This window comes from Atractosteus spatula, chromosome 14 (assembly GCF_055471065.1).
Source record: "Atractosteus spatula isolate fAtrSpa1 chromosome 14, fAtrSpa1.hap1, whole genome shotgun sequence".
In the NCBI taxonomy this organism is placed as follows: Eukaryota; Metazoa; Chordata; class Actinopteri; order Semionotiformes; family Lepisosteidae; genus Atractosteus; species Atractosteus spatula.
In genome coordinates, this window is record NC_142719.1 from 34,213,919 (window position 1) to 34,233,583 (window position 19,665).

General features: G+C 38.0%; 1 protein-coding gene across 3 annotated transcripts; it reads left to right on the top strand.

Moving 5' to 3' along the window:
* The first annotated feature begins 714 nt into the window (after positions 1–714).
* Positions 715–19,210, top strand: hmgxb3 (HMG box domain containing 3). Of its 3 annotated transcripts, none has more exons than XM_088933493.1 (21): positions 715–774; positions 3,386–3,540; positions 3,776–3,950; positions 4,317–4,817; positions 5,694–5,792; positions 6,141–6,272; positions 7,034–7,407; positions 7,710–7,822; positions 8,178–8,270; positions 8,745–8,833; positions 9,086–9,187; positions 9,458–9,598; positions 10,370–10,671; positions 11,050–11,177; positions 11,425–11,556; positions 12,008–12,192; positions 12,477–12,696; positions 12,965–13,098; positions 15,629–15,748; positions 16,401–16,610; positions 17,098–19,210. In XM_088933493.1, the coding sequence occupies exons 2-21, from the start codon at positions 3,395–3,397 to the stop codon at positions 17,554–17,556; spliced, it is 3,855 nt and encodes a 1,284-aa protein (XP_088789619.1). In that variant the 5' UTR covers positions 715–774; positions 3,386–3,394; the 3' UTR covers positions 17,557–19,210. The 3 variants fall into 3 exon arrangements, with proteins under 3 accessions (XP_088789619.1, XP_088789620.1, XP_088789621.1); XM_088933494.1 differs by having other exon boundaries at positions 7,713–7,822; XM_088933495.1 differs by having other exon boundaries at positions 7,037–7,407.
* Positions 19,211–19,665: the final 455 nt, after the last annotated feature.

Consider the following 19,665-nt stretch of genomic DNA (forward strand, 5'->3'; position numbering starts at 1 on the left):
CCTTAAGTATATTATCAATTAATGAGTTGGGAAAAGTTGATTGTTTCTTGCAGTTAAATGGCGAAAGAATATTACTATTATATACAATTATTTATATTCTACTATTATAGGACAGTTTTTGCTCGTGTATAATTTTAGATATGAGGTTCATTTTGTTCACATAAGAGTTACAATGTCTTCTGTATAGAATTTTGCATAAATGACTAAGATGAAGTCTGGACTTATCTATTATCGCACATTAATCTTTTCCATAAATTACAAAAACAGGATGGATGTAGAGATTTCAGATGGGATGCACGAACAGACAAAACGAGACATAAATGAGAGAGGAGATAAAGAAATTCGGTATCGAAAGTAGTTTATGGTAATGGAAACGTTATAATGTACTATTTTTTTAATATGTACGTTTGAGCAAATATGCTATCGTTACCATTCGTGTGTGGTCGTTCTTAAACAAGATAACGGAAGGTTAAACACATAGGTACTATGAAAAGAGTTTGTTAGAAAATCCTATGTATACTAAGTATTAAAACAATGATAGATTCAAACACACCGACTAAATAATGTACAAGATGTCTCTTTAAGAGAATGGTTGCTGGCGACTTCGGCCCAGGCTATGATTTTTCACGTGTCTAAAATGTCTCTTCTGATTTGCTTGCTGACATTTATCCTGCTACCGGATTGGCTCGTTGGTTAGGCAACAGCGGCGCCATCTTGAATGAGGATGAGGGGAAGCAAAGACGTCTGCAACAGGCCGCCCTATGGATTCAGGAGGTAAGATCTAACGCATTAAACAAACTGTTTCCAGTGACTGATGATATATAATGAGGTGGACGAGTTTAGGGATGAAAAGGGAACATTTTACAGGGTGTTTAGAGTGTTTGTGTGCTGCAGGATGCAAGGTTGCAATAAGACTTCAGCTCATTGGATACTTGTCGGTGCCCGAAGTCAGTATGGAGACACACGAATAACCCAGATTTTTAATTGGGAGGGAGTAGCTGAGGGAGCACTACTTTCCGGTGCTGAAAGGGAAATGTTTCCACTGAAACGAAACAAAATTACAATAAAATCGTTCACTTCAGTTGTTGGTTATATTATGCACTAAAACATGCCGAGTAACGGAGAGGATCATATTGCAACCATAGTTTTAACTTTTAGTATGCAGGTCCCGTGTTGGAAATGTGGTCCACGTCCTATTGATTTTGATAAAAAGCCCCCTGATGTATCTGCGTTACTGTTATCTTGACAGCTGTAATTATTCTAGTGTTATTTCTTTACTTTTGTTTCCACGTGCTTTGTCTCTAACCTACATAGCTCATTACTACACCAATGCTGAAACAAATGAAGCCCAGCTACTTGATATTTTTAGCCTCATTGTCTCAGAAAGCAAATCTTTTCACTACAAAAAATCGTTAGGTATTTACAATATGAATTAATGTGCCTAACTGCAGTAGTAAGTTCCTATAAAAGAATGTCATTATATAATTATCGGCTGTCAAAAGAAATACAGGTGTGAGTTACCATCTTCAGGATATTTACGATTTATTGTCTTATTTTTTAACCCTATGCACTCGTCGTGGAATAAAATACATTCCTTTAAAATTTGTATGACGGGCCTTTCAATTCTGGAAAAGCGTTCGGCTTTTTATGATTTTCTACCTGTACAGTTTTGCACCGCACGACCGCTGTGGCTTTTATATCTCATGCGATGTCCATTTTTCGCGTACATGTGCTGTTTTGAATGTGCTTACTTTAATTTTGACAGGTACATGTCCAGATGTGACTACAGTATGAATCGTTTTGATTTTCTTTTGCTGCTATAATATATTTTTCACTATTGACTGATCCTCAGAGCCTAGATCCCAATAAGGTTCCCTATCGTACAGTATGTACTTAAACCCAGGTGAGGTTTCTCATCTTTGGAAGTATTTTTCCTGTGTTGTAGCCATGTATTCATCACCGTACACTATCTGGCCTTTGAAGTGCTTTATGTGAAGCATTTCCCACTGGAAGTGCATGTGTACTGTCTTATAGTGGTAGTCACAAAGTGCCTCCAGGAATTCACAAAGACATGCCTCTATTCCAATTCCAATAAATGATTATTTCCATTAAAATGAAACAAAATAATGACTTTTGCAAGTCAGATATTTTTTTTTTCATAATTGCCATATAATATTCCGTGCTTGTTTTGCAATAAAGTGCAGTTTTTCATACTTTCATTCACAGCTTCCTCCTGGAGTACAGAGGACACTAACTAGTTTCGTGAGGAAACTTCCTCTGTAAATTAATTTTCTATATGGATACCAGGAGCCAATTCATGAATCCTGTCTCTTTTAAGTCTGACATAGGCTCTCAATGTCAGCTCTACAAAGTTGTATTTGTCGACTGAAATAAAGCCCTTGACCCGTGATACCTTGGTCTTTCTTTGGATCCTGTGTTGTCATTTGAAATGCATGGTGAAAATATCTAAAGGGTACTTTACTTATACTTGCATTAAATTGCTAGGTTTCCACTGTTGTTCTGTGTCTGTGACTAATGCATGCCTTTATTTAAGTAAGTTTAGACTGCCTTCGGAATTCTTTCTTTTGTTTTCTTTCGTACTTGTTCTTTATGTTGGCTGACATTTGATGATGTGCATTTGTAAGTATGGGATGAATTGCCATTCCAGGTGGGGGTGGAAGGGATAGGAATTGAGATCTTGGATTTTTCCATTTGGAATTTTGGCAGTTAGCCTAGATGTTCTGACTGTATACTGTTTCATGATATGGCATTAAACTATATCATATTAGACTATGTCAATGCCTTACTTACTAGGGTTACTTCCAAGGAACCTGGAAGCTTCAGTATGGTCTGAATTCTCTTCTCTTGTGTGCTAACTAACACTGGGCATCAGCAAATGATCCTCCTCCTTTGTATATTACTTTGGCTTCCTGTGGGAAAAAAAAGAGTGGGCGTGAAAGTTCATTTGCCTGTGAATAAACAGCTGAGGTATCTGTCTCCAGATTATTAACCTATTGCATGGGTATAGCCCAACTATTAATATGACATTCGCACCTTATTACACTACTGAAGACCAGGCCCCTCACTCTTTTGTTTGTACAGCACTACTTCTGTAAATATGTGCCAATCAATTAGAGAATTATAGTTTCTGTGCTGGTTGAAATTTATAAAACTGACTTAAACACCTTTCCTTTCAAAATGGCTTTTAATGTCGAATCTTATATTTTGTTCTTGGTTTAACTGGGTCGATTTAATGTGTTTTTTTTTCTCTTTTGTTTTACTTTGGTTATGTGTCTTACGTTAGTGCTGTTGTATTTTGAGTTTCTTACGATTGCTTCGAAGCAAAATGTTATGATTATTTACTGTTGCACGTTTATCATTGTAGCCTGCAGTAATGGAGGCTGTTTATGAGGGTACAGAAGTCAAGATAATAACAGAAGATGTGGAAGGATGTTATGCCTTTATGGAGGTCTCATCACCCAAAAGGAAAAAGAAGAGTAAAAATCATGGGGAAAATGCAGAAAAAGCAAAAAAGCCAAGGTATTGCATGTGATAAATATAAAAAGGCTATATGGTTTTATTTTTTAAAGAAAGTACACCATTGATTTCTGTATGTAGATGAATATTCTTTATAAATATATCTAGAGATGACTTTAATGTAACCTCTTCCTAGTCTGAGTGTCCGTGGGTTTAATTTCCACAAAATCACTCAAAGATTTTGATGTTATTTTTTATTTTATTAATTGTCCTCAACTTTTAATCCTCTTGTTTTCAGGTCAGCATACTTGCTCTACTACTTTGACATACATCAGAGTATGCAGCAGGAATATCCCGACATCCCTCAATCAGAAATCAATAAGAGGATCAGTGAAAGCTGGAAGAGACTGAATGTAGCAGACAAGGGCTATTATTTGGAGAGAGCCAAGCTGGAGAAGGAAGGGATTGATCCAGTGAGTTAATTTTGTCCTTATTTTGCTGCCTGACCACTATATTAGCCTTTCATTTTAATTAAGGTGGCTGTCACCTCCACCCTCCTGCTAAAACTGTAGTGTTTATGTGCATACGGTGAGCCTTGCCTGAATAATTACCTCTAAAATGCCTGGTGATTTTTAATAATAAATGGCATAAATTAATTCCTTATTTATGTGCTTTGCATATATTTATATGATTGAAGCCTTCAAAATTCTGTGACATTTCAATCATTCAGAGCACTTAGCTAGTGGTTGTACTTACACAATGTATGGCCTGCAAATGGATTAATGTGGACAAACATGCTGTAAAATTAATGACTGCTCAACATTTTTTTTCCCCCCCAGAATAACCAGATGGCTGGAATTTCAGCAGACGTCCCAGGTTTCCGAAAAATCCTGCCCCGCGCAAATTATTATATTTTACCAAAAAGTGCTGTAGCAGACGAAAGGGCTGTCAATCAGGTGGAAGTCTGTTTGGAGACCGAGGCTCAGGAGCAGCAGGAGGGCACCGCCATTCCTCACACCCTGTCTCACGAGGCCCTCTTCTCCCCTATGGGCCTCGGCAGCGAGGTAGAGCTGTCTGAGCAGTGCATCGCCATCGAGGCACTGAGCGGTGAGACGGCTACAGCTCTCACACAGTCTGGGGCCCTTCAGGAGATTCTGTCCCAGTACTCCGGGGCCGGCCAGGATGGAACAGCTACAGGGTTTGTGGTGAAAGAGGAGGCAGTGGAGATGACCGAGGGCTATGGAGCGGTCAGCGTGCTCATCGAAGAAGCGACTGTCACCAGCCCGACTGTGCAGCAGGCTCAGGAAGAAACCCACCTTGTCACTATCATCCCAAATCAGGTTTGGCTGGATTTTGGGGGGGGGGGGTGGTTCAAATATTTTTGTGCTCAGTAAATAGGGCCCTCCTAAGCTGTTTCGGCACTGGCTGTTGTTTGCAATGACTGTTGTAGCACCACCACGGGTGGGAGGAGTTTAGGCCTGCACTGACAAGCCAACTAGGCTGTGATATTATTTAGAAGTAGTTCAGTCCCCTGTCTAACACAACAATCCTGTTGTTTGAATTGAAGGCCTGCGGTGCAAAGGATTGGAATAGTTTCATAATGCATGCTTGGGCGCATGCCCAAGTGGTGTCTTTGTCCCTGCTGTGGCCCAGGTGTAGCAGTGATTTGGCTTGAATATTGATTGGCAGATTCCAAGTTAGTTGCCATAAAAGTAATTGGCAATTCTGCATTTATTAAAAATGACTATGCCTATTTAAAAACGTGTAATATGCCTGACCGACTTATTAGAACTACAGCAGAGACAAATATTGAACTTGGCAGAACTACTAACATGCGGTATTAGAAAACAGAATCGTATCTGAGCATGTAGGATTAGCCTACAGGTTAATTTATTATCTTCTCCCTCACCTCAACAGAGCCTTCAGCCATCTGAATTCATTAAGGGCTGGCACTACATAAGAGCCCTGTGGGTTCCAAAGATCTTTCATAAACTTAGAAATGAGCTTTCTCATCGCTGAAAACCCACAGAACTATCTTGATGGGTTTTCAATCCCTAATACAGTATATCAACAGTACCCAAGGCTTTATTTGTGAGAAATGTACTGAATTATGCTCATCTGTTGTGTCACAACTCATTTTTTGGTTCGGTAAAAAGAACCCTTATGTTATTTAGGATATTAGTAGAAATGATCAAATGTTCCGATTACTTCTCTAGGAGCTGGTGGAAACCAATGTCTCCGCTGGAACCAGTCCACTTGTTATGGTTCCTTTGAACACAAGGACTGACCCAAACCCAAAACCATCCTTTAAACTGGTCAGTTTATTTATATTCACTCTTTTTTTGTCTGACTGTTAAATTAAAATATTATATACAGCTATATCTGTATTTTTTAATATGATAGAAATACTTAACAATGTGTGTGATTAAACATTTTCTCACAAATTGTAAAGTAAATACTTTCTTCATGTTTTTTTTTCTATGAATGGCCAAAACATTTTTTTTAAACAGTAAGCGCCATCTTTTTGAAAATGGGGGTGCCACATGAGTTGTAATCGCTCCTGTGCTCCAGTGTGGTAATGACATTAAAGGTTTGATGCAGTAGTGAGGTGACAGTTATCTGGTAAAGGGTTTGTAAAGGCTTGTGATGTCTTTGTGTTGTAGTCAATAAAATACACCAGGAGAGGGAGAGGAAGCTGCCAGACCCCAGGCTGCTCCTTCACCTATGTCACTCGGCACAAGCCCCCTCAGTGTCCTCAGTGTGGAAAGCACCTGGGTGGGAAGTGGGTTCCCAGTGTAAGTCCAAATCTTTCTTTCTTCCTGCCTGGGCGGGGAAGAAGAAAATCGTATTAAGGCACAGCACTTCTGTGATGCACGCACTTTGTGTCGAGTAGCCTTTGGAAGAATGCCATCTTTGATCTTTGTGTTCTTAATATTGTTTATACAATAAGCCATTAAAAACACCTTATCTGACTGCCTCTTTGCAGAAAAGGCCTTATTATAATTTTGTATATTTGCGGATAGAAAACCTAGTGGTGTGTGATATGTCAGTAAGGTGGTGCTGTGTGGGTTTCAGAATAGGTTAAGCCCTGGCGCATTCCTCACTAATGTCCTTGCAGAGGTTCAGGCATACTGGAAGCAGGATTCGCGATGCTTATAGTTATCATAATATGATCTTTTTCCAGCAGTCACTTCCTGTTTTTTTATAGGTAAAGTCCTTACTCGAATCTAGAACATCATTAGGCTGAATCTCACTGTGGTTTCTGTAGTGTTTAGCAGTCTGAGTTTACAGTATGTAATACCGCCTTGGATGGGATTAAAGTCCATTACTCAGCATTGCTGGGGGGAAACGTGTACCCATTTACACAGCTGGGTAGACTAGATTATTCCTCACAGGTACAACAGAAGTTTCTGCGGTGAGGACTACAAACCACAGCCTCCAGTTAGGAGTCTTACAGTTGCTAACAAAGTGACGCCCTTTCAAGTGTTTTGCGGAAATGGAAAATGCGTTGGCTTGTATTGATCCCAACTGATGGCTTCTCTTGCGCACTGCTCAGCAGGGAAAGAAAGCCCAGTCCAGGGCAACAACAACAGCAGCTGCAGTCAACAGAGGCTCTTCCCGAGAGCAGCAGAAATGTGTTGGTGAGGTCAGCTCCCCACCTCTGGAGTCTTCTGAGTCAGTGACGCAGCTTATTGTGGCAGCATCCTCATGTGACACTGACGCTAAAGCACAGTGGAAAGAAATGCTGGCAACAAGCCCAGCCGGTACAGTCTGTGCCACCCAGTGCAGGACAGAGGGAAGTGACTTGGAGAGTGAGGGAACCAAAGATACTGGAGTAGAATGGCCTGCAATTACAGAGAAGTCAACACCAGGGGGCACCAGAAACAAAAGTCCAGCCTTAATGCTTCCTTCAACAAAGAATCCTGCAATGTAAGATACCACCTTTAAGCATAGATCTAGTAATTTACTTTCTTACTGTTATTGTAATATTCTAATATATAATATAAATTGGAATATTTTATGTTTATCCCTCATGTGGAATATTTTATCAATTTGAAATTTGTCAGCTATACTTTAAGGTCCTTATTTTGTAATTATTTTAATTTTTTAGATGGAAGACTGACCTTTCATCTGTATTGAAAATTGCCCCCTTTTAGTGATGTAAAGAGATTTAGAAAATGGTTGATCAAATTGTCAAAATTTGAAGTCTGATCATGTTTGATTTCTCTCAGTAGTTCTCCCGTTATAAATGTCTCCAATATGAAGACCAAAGTGCGAGAGAAATCTACAGTAATTGGGTCAAAACGTCCAATACGAGCCATTCTCCCTGCTCCTACTCAGACAGGTGAGATGTTACTGATTATTTTCTTCTTACTTGGAGTTGAGTAACACATTTGAGAATTTTGTTTGGGTGGGAGGGGTTTGAAAACTTCTTCTAAAGAAAAAGTGCATCATTATGTGAAGTGTTGCATGTTAAAGAACTTTTGTTTTATATGTGCATTTATTCCTCTGTCTCCTGGAATGTCTTTGTAAAAGGCTTCTATTTCTTTTAACTTTGGTAGAACAAGACTTTTGGGTAAAACCTTTTGAAACTCAAAATACATTCAGAAGAATTTAAAAAGAAGAAAACATCCACATGATTAAGATTCCACTATGCAACAAATCAACAATCAGAATTAAATTATTTTCCCCATTAACAGGTCCTGATCACGGTGCTACTTATGTCCAATGGGTAGCTCTGCCTCCAGATAAAATGAAGGATTTAGAAACACCCAAGAATAACAGCAAAGCAAGTAAGCTTTAACCTCGAGCAGTGTGAATTGGCCATTGCCATTAATGTGTCTTGGGTATCTGTCTTACATGCAACCAAACTATGAATTAAAGATCCTTTCAAAACCATAGGCTGACCATGGTATAGCATTCTGCAGACTTCCTAAACAAGTGGCACTGACAAAACTAAAAGCAGTCATGAGATATTGAACATAACACATTGAATGAGTATTGCTAACCATAATAATTTAAGCCATTAACTTCTAAAGTGAAAGCATAAGCAGAATGGAATGAACTTTTACCTGTTCCTATAAAGCAGGGTAGCTGTAAGTGTTGCCATGATTTTGGTGAACAAATTTGATAAATGCATAACACAAGGTGGAGTATATTCTTAAACACTGTTGCAGCTATTTTTTTTGCATTGTTTTTAGTTGTAGATAAATGCTGTAAGTTATGTTTAAGGTTGTATCAGTATATTTTTTTATTCTTTTTTATAGCAAAGAGGTCATTTCTAAAGGTGTCAGGACTGAAGCCCAGTACATTGAAGCAATTAGGACATCCAGTCAAATCAGTGACTGAAGAACAAGTGAGATGATTTGCTTCTTTGAGTGAATTGATGTATTAGTACAATTTTTACATTTTCTCTCCAAATACACATTCATGTGATTAATATATATATATAAAATAATTAATAAATAATAATAATTAATAATTATGTTTTGTCAATTATGAGAAGTATGAAACAGATCAGGATACTTTCTTATCAAGTCACTTTCAATTTAATCTTTTGTGCACCATGATTCCTACATTTTTCTGAGGTGTTGTTCCATGTCTTTAGGCTCTTCCTAGTCCAATCAATAGCACTTCAAATGCTTTGACTGAAAAAGGAGTGAAGATCGTCTCAGTGTTATCCTATAAACAAAGTCCCATCACCTCTCTTGTAAGTATTGTCTTAATGATTCCCATAGCCAGTTTCACCCCAGCACTTACTATTCAGTCATGAACATAAATGACATGACTAACAGGGTCTTCCAGCATGGAAGTGCTCGCATGGTAAGACTTATATTAAAACATATGGGGAGCTAAACTGTTTCTAGGCAAATATTTGAGAGCTACAAGGTATTAGAAATATGAACTCATTTCCTAACCTCCAAAGTGTAACAGACAAATCATTGTTTTTTATTTAGCACTTGTGTTTTATTCTCATCAGGATCTTGGGTTATCAACAGCCCGTGGAAGAGGAAAGTGTAAAAACCCCTCCTGTGATTATGTTTACAAAAACAGGCACAAACCACATATGTGCCCCAGCTGTGGGTGGGACCTAACCACGGAAAAGAAACCCAAATTGTTTGTAAGTGTGCCCTGAGACTGTTGTCTATAATTCTGTTTGTTCCAATGTGGGTATGACATCTTTAAGTTGTAGTAGCAGTCAGTAAAGACAAAGGAATTCCCCCCCCCCCTCCTCCCCACTTAATGTGGGCTCATCTCAATGAAAACACCCTCTTTTGATTTGCTAGTGAATCACTCATTACCTCAGCTAACAATGCTTAACCTCCTGATATATATCTGGATCCTCTCACTAGAATGCAGGGTGTGTATGGTGTGGCATACATAATAAAACAAAACATTTTTTATGGCAAAGAGTTCTGCCCATCATGTTAATTGGGCTTGAAGTAGCTGGCTGATCTAGCCTTTTAATCATTGTCCAGGAGTTTGCTGCTTTGTTTCCACAAGTGGCCCTTGCCTATAGAGCTCTGCTTTACTTTGTGCCAGAGAGAAGAGACAGTGGTCTGGCCAAAAGGGGTCTGTCACTGATTCAGTGCATATTGTGAGGAAATAATGTGGCTTACTACTGAAATTCTTTCTGAAATCTTCTCCAGTTGACATTAGTGTGTGTATCAGCTCGGAGACAGAATTTCACCCTTATTTCTAGGCAGGCACGCTTCAGATGTTCTGGAACATAGGTCTCTTTTGCTGTTTACCATCATTATGCTGTTGGGAAAACAGGGATTAAATGAGGTTTTAAAAGCTTGGGAAAGCTAAGTACATAACAGATCGGATGTTGAGTGGATTTGGTAGTTTAAACAGGGCGGACTCTGAGAGCCTGTGTTTGTTTGAACAGAACGTGCCTGTTTCTGTCCCTGGCTTGCTGGACCCTTACCAACCCCTGAACGCTGCCCAGAAGGAGGTGCAGCGGCAGTCCACCCTGCAGCTGCTCCGTAAGACTGTGCTGATTCCCGAGAGTGAGGCTGAGCTGGCGGAGGCCATAGCTCTTATCCAGGAGCTCAACAGCACCCAAGTGGTCCTTTCCACAGCCAATGAAGAGACCATTGCCATTGAACAATCAGGATGGCCACGCTATTACGAGTCTTCTGCCTCCCAGTGCTTGCTCTGCAACTGTCCTCTCTTCAAAGGCGGGCAGAAGTGAGTCCCTTATTTGGCACCAAAGCTTGGGACTTGACATATGCTTAATGGCCATGTTGAAATATTTATATTTCTTTTGGCAGGGTGGTTATAGTGTGTACCATTTCTGTGTAATGTATCCTTTATAGTACTTAAAACAGATTCATAAATCTGTGCTAGTGAAATGACTGAAGATATCAGAACTGATGTGATTATTGTGGTTTATAAGTACAAACTGCAAACTTAAAATATAATTTTTCAATATTTATTCCATTAAAAAGCAATACATGTATCTCTGCCTGTTGCTGATCTTTAGTACGTTGACATTTTTTGTGTGAAGTGTGTGAAACTGCCATCCCACCTAATTGGTCATTTATCTTGGTTTTTTTGCATTATTAGCTCAGTAGCTGGACAAGAAGACTGTTGGCTGTTGACTGACTCCCACATACAAACTGCCACTGTTCAACTCAAGATTTGCTTGAATCCTCAGTGTCTGGCACTTCATAGCTTCAGTGACATCCATTTAGGTAGCAGACTGCATGATGCCTATCAGTTTCGTTACAGTTTCTCAGAGTTGTAGAAGCTGCGTTTAAAAAAAACATTCTTGAATGAGATTAATTTTAACCTCTGAATTTTATGAAAAGTGTCGTGTAATAAAACGTTTAATTACATCTAATCAGTTTAACATATCTAATAGCTCAGTATATTGAAATGCAAGTTATTTTACCTGCTGTTTTAACCTTAGGAGTTAATGTTTGTTGTTTGTGTTTGTAGGTCTCTTTAATGTTGGCAACAAGCTGTTGGTGAGCATTGATATTTTGTTCAAGATTAGAAATCAAATCAAACTGGGACACAACCCAAAAGAAGCTGCTCTACTAATTCTGGAAAATGTTCAGAACCAGCCAGGTAAAAGTACACGGCATAAAGTTTTAAAGCTGTTGGTGAAATTGAACAATGATGTATTTTGTCTGGTTGAAAATACTAGTATTATGTGTTTCATCAGTTATTCTCTAAGATTTGATTTGATTCGTCCAAATGATGAATCTGTTCTTCAAGAATTTCTGGTCCTCAAGTTGTAATTGTTTTTTTCATTAATTGTTTCATTATCAAAATGAATGCACTGAGTAAAACTCGAGTAAAATTAGGACAGCACTTGGGCTTTTCTATTTTCTTTCATATGGAACTGTCTTGGGACTGCACAAAGAAAACTTTTTTATAATGTCTTCCTTGAAAACGGCTCTTGTACATCATTGCGAATGACACTTTCCAATGAATGAGGGTTTCTGGCTGATCTCCGGTGGAGTTTTCTGATAGTTCATGTGTCAGAAGGTGCCCTGATTGCCTGTTTCTTTCCCAGTGAATACTCTGAATCCCAGTGAACTGTCCCACATTCTGGAGCTGCTGTGCAGTGGGTATTGGGCCTTCGAGTGTCTCACTATCAGGGACTATAACGACATGATCTGTGGGGTGTGTGGCATTGCTCCAAAGATGGAGATAGCACAGAGGAACACGGATAATGTCCTCCATCTGAAAAATATGGAGGTAAGACAAGAATAAATACAATTGAATTAGACTATATTAGCTAGTCCAAATTGCTGGTTGGAAAACTTTTTTGTTCATTGGATAATGCATTACTTTCTATTACATGCTCTAAACATAGCCCTGTATTTTTTTTTCATAAATAATATCATCATGATGCACTTTAAAGTGTAAATCAATAAAAATCCCGTGTTTATGGTTTACCTTTTTGCTTTGCTGTCAAAATGACCCCAAATAGCATAATGTAACCTTTCAATAGAAAACATTAATTTCTTTCCTTTTCCCAGTTTACGTGGCCAGATTTCCAGGCTCCTGATGAAGTCAATGTGGATGATTTCTGGTCAACAATGGAAAGTGAAGCAATTGAACAAGCAGCCTTCCCCTCCAGTATCCCTATTACCAAGTTTGATGCATCTATCATCGCACCTTTCTTTCCTCCTCTGATGAGGAACTCCATCATTATTAACACTGAGAAGGACAAAAATTCTTCTGATCAAGCAGCTGTAGGTATGAATAGAAATTCAGGAGGAACAGCAGATACAGAGCTAGAGAAAACTTGTGTTTGGGGAAGAAAGTATTATTTGTTTATTTTGTGATGTCTATACGTCACCATAAGCAACAACTTATAAAATCATTTTATTTTTGCATTTCATGTGTGCTTAAATTTGACTTTATTTATGAAATCATGTCGGTCTGATTGCATGTACAGTATGTTTATTGTATTTCATGGAAGTGAGTAAAGAAGACGTATATGAAATTCTTTTTTGCTTTTCAGGTAACATTGCAGCCTTGGTGAGATTAATTCATGAGGGTACTTTCAAACCAGATCAAGTGAATGAGTACAGCAAAGAGGAACTGAGAGATTTTCTCCATTATTGCAGCATTCCCAATGAACCAGAAGACACAGAGGTATGAGACAGTCATCCATCTAGGTCTTTAATATTACCACAGAATCAGCAGTTCTCAGTTGTTAAGGATTATGTTTTTCAAGAAAAGGCTAATGGATAACTCTGAAACAGTCCTTTTATTAACAAAAACATCATAGAATTAGTTACAATAACACAATTAATACAATATTAAATATGTTGTACTATAATATTAGTATTGCACATAAAAAATCAGATTTCTCATCAATAATTCATTTCTAGAAAACACAAACATCACAGTTATCCCCACTTGTAAGGCTTCTTTTTAAAACAATCCAACAAAATCACATTTACAGTAATATTCTGCATTTTGTAACTGCAGTTGTAGCCTCTACATAGGCCTCCAGAGGTTTCCCATTCCCTTGAATTTTACGGGAGATAACTCATGGAAGGCGTTCATTGGTAGCATGCATGCATCATCCTGGTTAAGGACTGGTTGGAGAGCTCTCCAAAGAAAGCATTGACATCCATTGTCCTTCACACATTGAGTGATGCCTATAATAAGAGTCCACAAAAGGCTGAAAGTACCACTTTCCACCAAAGTAATCAATCCCATATTTTGTGATTATTTGTTATTAAAGACCCACAATCCGATCTATAACTTCTCTTATAGGCTATTTTTGTTCTTTTTTTCATCTGGGATATGAATAAATATGGAGGGCACTGCATATGTGATATACAGTACATAATATATTATATATCTGTTGTTCCTGTTACATCTTTTGCTGTACCTATACACACAAGTAACATAAACTGCAAGACAGATTTTATAAACGCATAGGATTGCAATGCACACTTTCAAAATCACTTAGAACGTCATTTGTCATTAAAAACAGCTGTGATTTTGTAGTTTTCCATTTTAATTAATGTGAAATGTGTTTTGGTATGCATAACAAATGTCTAATTAATATAAGCAGTGAACATTAAGATCAGAGAAGAAAGATACAAATTACATCTTGTGGTTTTGCTTATCTAATTTATACAGTACCTGAAAAAACATGTCATGGACAATTAAAGTAACTTCATGCAATTAAAACATGAATCATGTTCTTATATACAGTGGTGTGAAAAAGTGTTTGCCCCCTTCCTGATTTCTTATTTTTTTGCATGTTTGTCACACTGAAATGTTTCAGATCATCAAACAAATTGAAATATTAGACAAAGATAACACAAGTAAACACAAAATGCAGTTTTTAAATGAAGGTTTTTATTATTAAGGGAAAAAAAAATCCAAACCTACATGGCCCTGTGTGGCTTAAGAATTAGTGTTTGCATTAGTGTTTGAATGGCTTAAGAAAAACTGCATTTTGTGTTTACTTGTGTTATCTTTGTCTAATATTTCAATTTGTTTGATGATCTGAAACATTTCAGTGTGACAAACATGCAAAAAAATAAGAAATCAGGAAGGGGGCAAACACTTTTTCACACAAACAGACTGGATTGGATGCTATGTATGAAAAGAGACAGATTATGTCTTTGGCTTGGCCTGGTAGAGCAGAAAGCTCTGCACTAGAGCAAAACATTTTTTACACTCTAATGTGGCTGTAATTTGGTAAGAGCAGAGTGAACCTCTTTTTTTAGCTGCCTGAAGGATAAGCTGTTAATCAGTTTAGAGAATAAGTTTATAGGCATTGGTATTTTATGATGTTATTATGGATGTGGTTACATAACCTGGAGGATATCCACCCGCTTTCTTTACTTTTCGGGCCGCTAACTGAGTAGCTGCAGCCATTTACTCCTTTACAGTTGCTTCAGCATTAACATTAGTGAAGAGACAGGATTTCAGAGGCAACCAACAATAAATTGCCACAGAGAGCCGTGATAGTGCCCCCTGTGAGTCGCCACTGGACAGTCCATTGTCTGCAATTGTAGCCTGTGAAGGAAGAAGCTGCTACCTCTCCTTGCCATTCTGTTGTTTGGAAGGGGGTGACAGTCTCAATTGCTAATTGGTTGTGTTTGTATGGGCCTACATAACAAACGGTAGTTATGAAAAATACCCTACTCTGAAATTTAACTTCATTGTTTTAAAAATAAAAGCTCATGTAGTAGGAGGTCCTCTTAATTATGCAGCTTTCTGGGCTTTTACCCACTGGAAGGTTTTCCAAGCAGTATTTTGATACCAGTAAAAATGGCATTTTTTCAATTTGTTTTGGGTCATTGTAGACCATACAGTTATATTTGAAATCACAGAACTGAACATAATCAAAGCCTTTATTTTTTATGAGACTGGAAAAATGTTTTTGGATAGCAAAATGGGTCTTTCTCTAGCGTGTGGAAAATTGCATTATGAGAATGTTCTTTTCATTACTGTCACTATTCTGATTTAGGAGATAGCAAGTGACTTAAAATGCTTAGAAGTGACCTATTTAGTTTGCTAGTTCTGCACTTAAATGCTATCAGGTTCTCTGAAATCTAAACATGTAATTAGGGACAGCTGATGGCAAAACTGACTTTTCCTGTTTTTGCCATCTCTTAATACTTTCCTAAAGATGTCTCTTTTTCTGCTTTTTCAGAAGCAAATGGGAATGGCAATATGTGCTCTCTATGCCTATATCCAGAATGGCATACTGACAGCCAAGCAACCTCCTGCTCACCTGACAGCTGGGAAATTATACAAGATTTGTCCACACCAGGTAATTTAATAAGTGTTTCTACAAATGAGATCTCAGGTAATTGAAGTAGAAATTGAACCAATTGTTTTTGGTTTTATTTGGCCAGTTTAGACTTTGAAAACATTAATATGTCTTTATCATATTCTAATTTTTTTTTAACTACAGCCAAAATCATGTCGAACTATCTTGAAATTGTGTGTCTTTATTGACTGTACCACGTGACGAAGTTGGTAGCTGTGTCAGCATGCATAGGCTGCAAAGGAACAAGTAAAGGTTTGTTCCATGGGGGGGGGAAACACGTTTCAGCCTTCTTCTTCAGCTTTGCTTCTTTAGGTGTGCCTCTTTGCTCCGCGGCCGAAACGTTTTGTTTTTTCTTTTTAGCGTGGAATTAACCTTCACCTGTTCCTTTGTACCACTTGACTTTGTTGCATAATATTTCAGATTAGGGTGTGGGACCCACAAAATACTACCAGCTTCAGTTTATAACAACTTCAAAAAATGACGTGTGATACTCGCATATCAATTACCTTCCGAATTATTATATTTTTTTAAGATGTTCACCTCATCACTACTCGTGATGTGTTTTCAACTGTGCTAATCATCTGCCACAGGTATATTCTTGTGGAACGTGATTTGTTCCTTGTAAAAAATACCATCTCAACCTGTCTGTAAGGTCATTTGTGGCTCAAAGTACATTGTACGAAGAGAGACTGCCCGTGACCATGTGGATCTGCTGGTGTCCTCGCGCTACTGGCCCCCCGTGTACGTAACAGACGCTCCCCGGCAGGTGGCTGTTTGCACAGATGTCCGGTATCCTGAACTGGCAGCGCAGATGTGGGGGAAGAACCAGGGTTGTTTCTCGGATCCCATGGCGGAACCAGAGGTCAGTATACATTTGGAATTTTACTTAGTGTAATGTTTGCTCCCCAATTTCCATAAAACTACCTTCCCATCATAGTCTTGCTTAAATGTCGGAATAAACTGAAGTGGTCCAACTTCACTGCTAGGATTTTTCTTTCATTTTAATTCCCTCCCGAGGTCATTGGTTAGTTGTTGAGCTCTTTCAGCCTTTTGGTTTCTTTTGAATGACAGATGCCTTAAAATTGTATGCCTTATGTTATTGTTGTTGTTGTTGTTTATGGAGGTTAAGTATAATTTTCTGCATGAGATTTGCATGTTTTCCTAAAACTGAATCAACAGAATGGCAATTATGTTGCTTCTATTTGAAATAAAATGAAATCAATGTATCACCTTTGTATATTCCTGATTTCCACATTAGCCATCTTTTAGTAAATTTCATAGCTGCCATACCGCAAAAATCTGAAATAGTGTTTTGTATTTTCAAGCATTCATTTCATACTTCTTTACAGTATGTATCCTGTGCCGAGCTGCAGGACCAGCAGTACAGTATGGACATTTCTGGGGCTGAAAGCTCTCTTGTGCATCCCATCACAAAATCTCCATCTCGTTGGGTCGTACATTCCAGGGAGGACCTTGAGGTGTCGGGAGACCCCACAGCTCGGAACCACTGCCTCTCGCTGTGCCAAGAGCTGGAGCCCTACACGTCTGTCATTAGTGGACTAAAAGACAGCAAGACCAGTGCTGTCCGACAGAAACCCTTCGCCTTTGACAATGCAGCTTACTATTACCTCTATAACCGACTCATTGATTTCCTCACCAGCAAGGACATTGTTAACCAGCAGATTAGTGATATCTTGCAGAGCTGCCAGCCAGGGGAAGTGGTGATTCGAGACACTCTTTACCGCTTGGGTGTAGCACAGATCAATACTGAAGTGGAGGTGGAGGAAGAGACAGTGCTACCAGAGTAGAAGGTTTTCCTTGTCCTTTCTCTATTTTCAATCTTTCAGATTGCAGATTACAGCCATCAAATCCCCTTGTATGTTGGATCTTGGGGATATGCGGTAGAACGTGGGTATTCTGCAGTATAATGTTTTGGTGCAGCAAAATAGTACTTGATTCTAGCTAGGAAGTGATGGTGGTTAGATATTCAGGATATAGAATAGGAAAACATTCTTCATGGATCGACATGTTCCATTGTCATACTGAGCAAATGGCTCTGTAGTTCTTTCTTGCGTTTACATTGATTTGGAGCTCCTTTGTTGTTTGTGCTTTGCAACAGTGACCAAGCTAAACCAATAATTCTTTGCAGAAGTTTAACCACCTTTGTGAAGCAAAGGAACAGAAGACATTTTGAGTCAGCACACAAAGCATTCAATGTATTCTGGGCTGTTCCCACACTCGGTACAAAGGGTGTTAAACTTGTGCTTTACTCAGACAATAACTGAAATGAACCAGGGTGCTGCCATAAGTTATTATTAAGATATGTTGTAAAGGAGAAGGTTTGTGCAGTGATTCGCTGCCTAAATCACTAAAAGAAATGTCTTCTTAAAGAAATCTTCTGTAGTTATTGTTGATAATTGAAAAAACATGAAGTTTAGTGATCATGGAATTCTATATAAATATTTGAAACATCTGATTACACTTATGTCTGCACCTGGGCAGGAGTACCTTGCGATACTGTACTGGTATGCAGTAAATCTTTCTTTAATATGAGTGTTTTTAAACATTTTACTTATCATTGCATCAGTAGAAATCATTCTCTTTAAATTAATTAAATAAATATGTAATTTTCTTAATCTTTCCTGGAAAAATTGGAAGGTCACCTCCTTAATGACTTCAGCATTCAGAAACCAACAGTTCAGCACAATGCAAGGCTAAAAACTGTCATTTATTTGACTTTACTATTCTTAAAAGCAGATATGTGATTTATTTGTAATAGGATTAAATAGTGGTGACAATTAAAGTTAAGATCTGTCTTATCTGAGGGTTGTTTTGTACCTTTAATTCCTTGTTATTCCATTTCTTCTCAGTCCTGTCCTTCCAATCCCTTTGGCCTACATGATTATTTGGATTTGCTGTTTTGAACACCATGATAATAGGGTGTTTAAAAATCGTTAAATGCACTGTTTGTATGAAAAAATGAAAATAATATGTGAATATGAAATCTGTACAGGCAATTATATCTTTGGACTGAATTAATGTTAAAACAGCTTGTTTTGTGTGAAACTGATAGAAATCTGGTTTGTATTCATTGTTTGTGTATCTGGGTGTGTTAATATTTATTTATTGTATTCTGAATATCTGTTCCTAGCTGTTGGATTCCTGAGAAGCTGTGAGCTGTGGCTTCTGTTCCATTCAAGAAAAGTAGCATGTTTGGACTTTTGTTTGTTACTTTGCCACCATATACAGGTTTTTGGATGAATGCTGAATGCTTACCATCCCTGGACTACAGGCATGGGTTTGTTAATCCATCTTTATTCACAGGTCAGAGTGAATGCAATTGTACCTTCCATGAAGGTACTTTGTACATGTTTTTATATTACAGTGTTGTGCTGTTGTACATGAATCTGTAGGCCAAGTGGCTGCGGTTGTGAAAAAATAAAACACTCTTGGCTATACAAACAATTGTTTGTAAAACAGCTTTAGTGTTTGCATTCAAATAAGACTATACAGTATATTATTAATATTTAAAACTACATTTTGTTAAAATTGAGACTAATGCACTGCTTGACACAACCTGATGGTGCTCATCACAGCATATGAGAAATTATTATAAAAATCTACCTTTGAGATATTAATGCTTCTGTGTATCTGTGTAGTTCCAGTATGTGAAGATTTGCATAAAAAGGTATCAATTGATTTTAACTGAATTAATTAGGTAACACGCATTATGTAGAGATTATATGAGTCAAAATACATATAGTTATGCATTTCTTAAGTTTATATTAGCATTGAAATATACTTGCAACTGCTTTACCAGAGAAAATGTAATGTACCCAGATAGATGCCCTGTCCTTTGAAAACCAATGCTGTATACGTATTGAGTCTAATGTGCTTTTCAGTATCTAGGTAAAAGA

What these genes read in the sequence shown, in the direction of transcription:
- hmgxb3 (XM_088933493.1), top strand. Translation starts at nt 3,395, where the DNA reads ATGGAGGCTGTTTATGAGGGTACAGAAGTCAAGATAATAACAGAAGAT. An exon ending in TCCATCTGAAAAATATGGAG is followed by an intron (nt 12,193 to 12,476) that starts GTAAGACAAGAA and finishes TCCTTTTCCCAG; the next exon opens with TTTACGTGGCCAGATTTCCA. An exon ending in ACAAGATTTGTCCACACCAG is followed by an intron (nt 15,749 to 16,400) that starts GTAATTTAATAA and finishes CCTGTCTGTAAG; the next exon opens with GTCATTTGTGGCTCAAAGTA.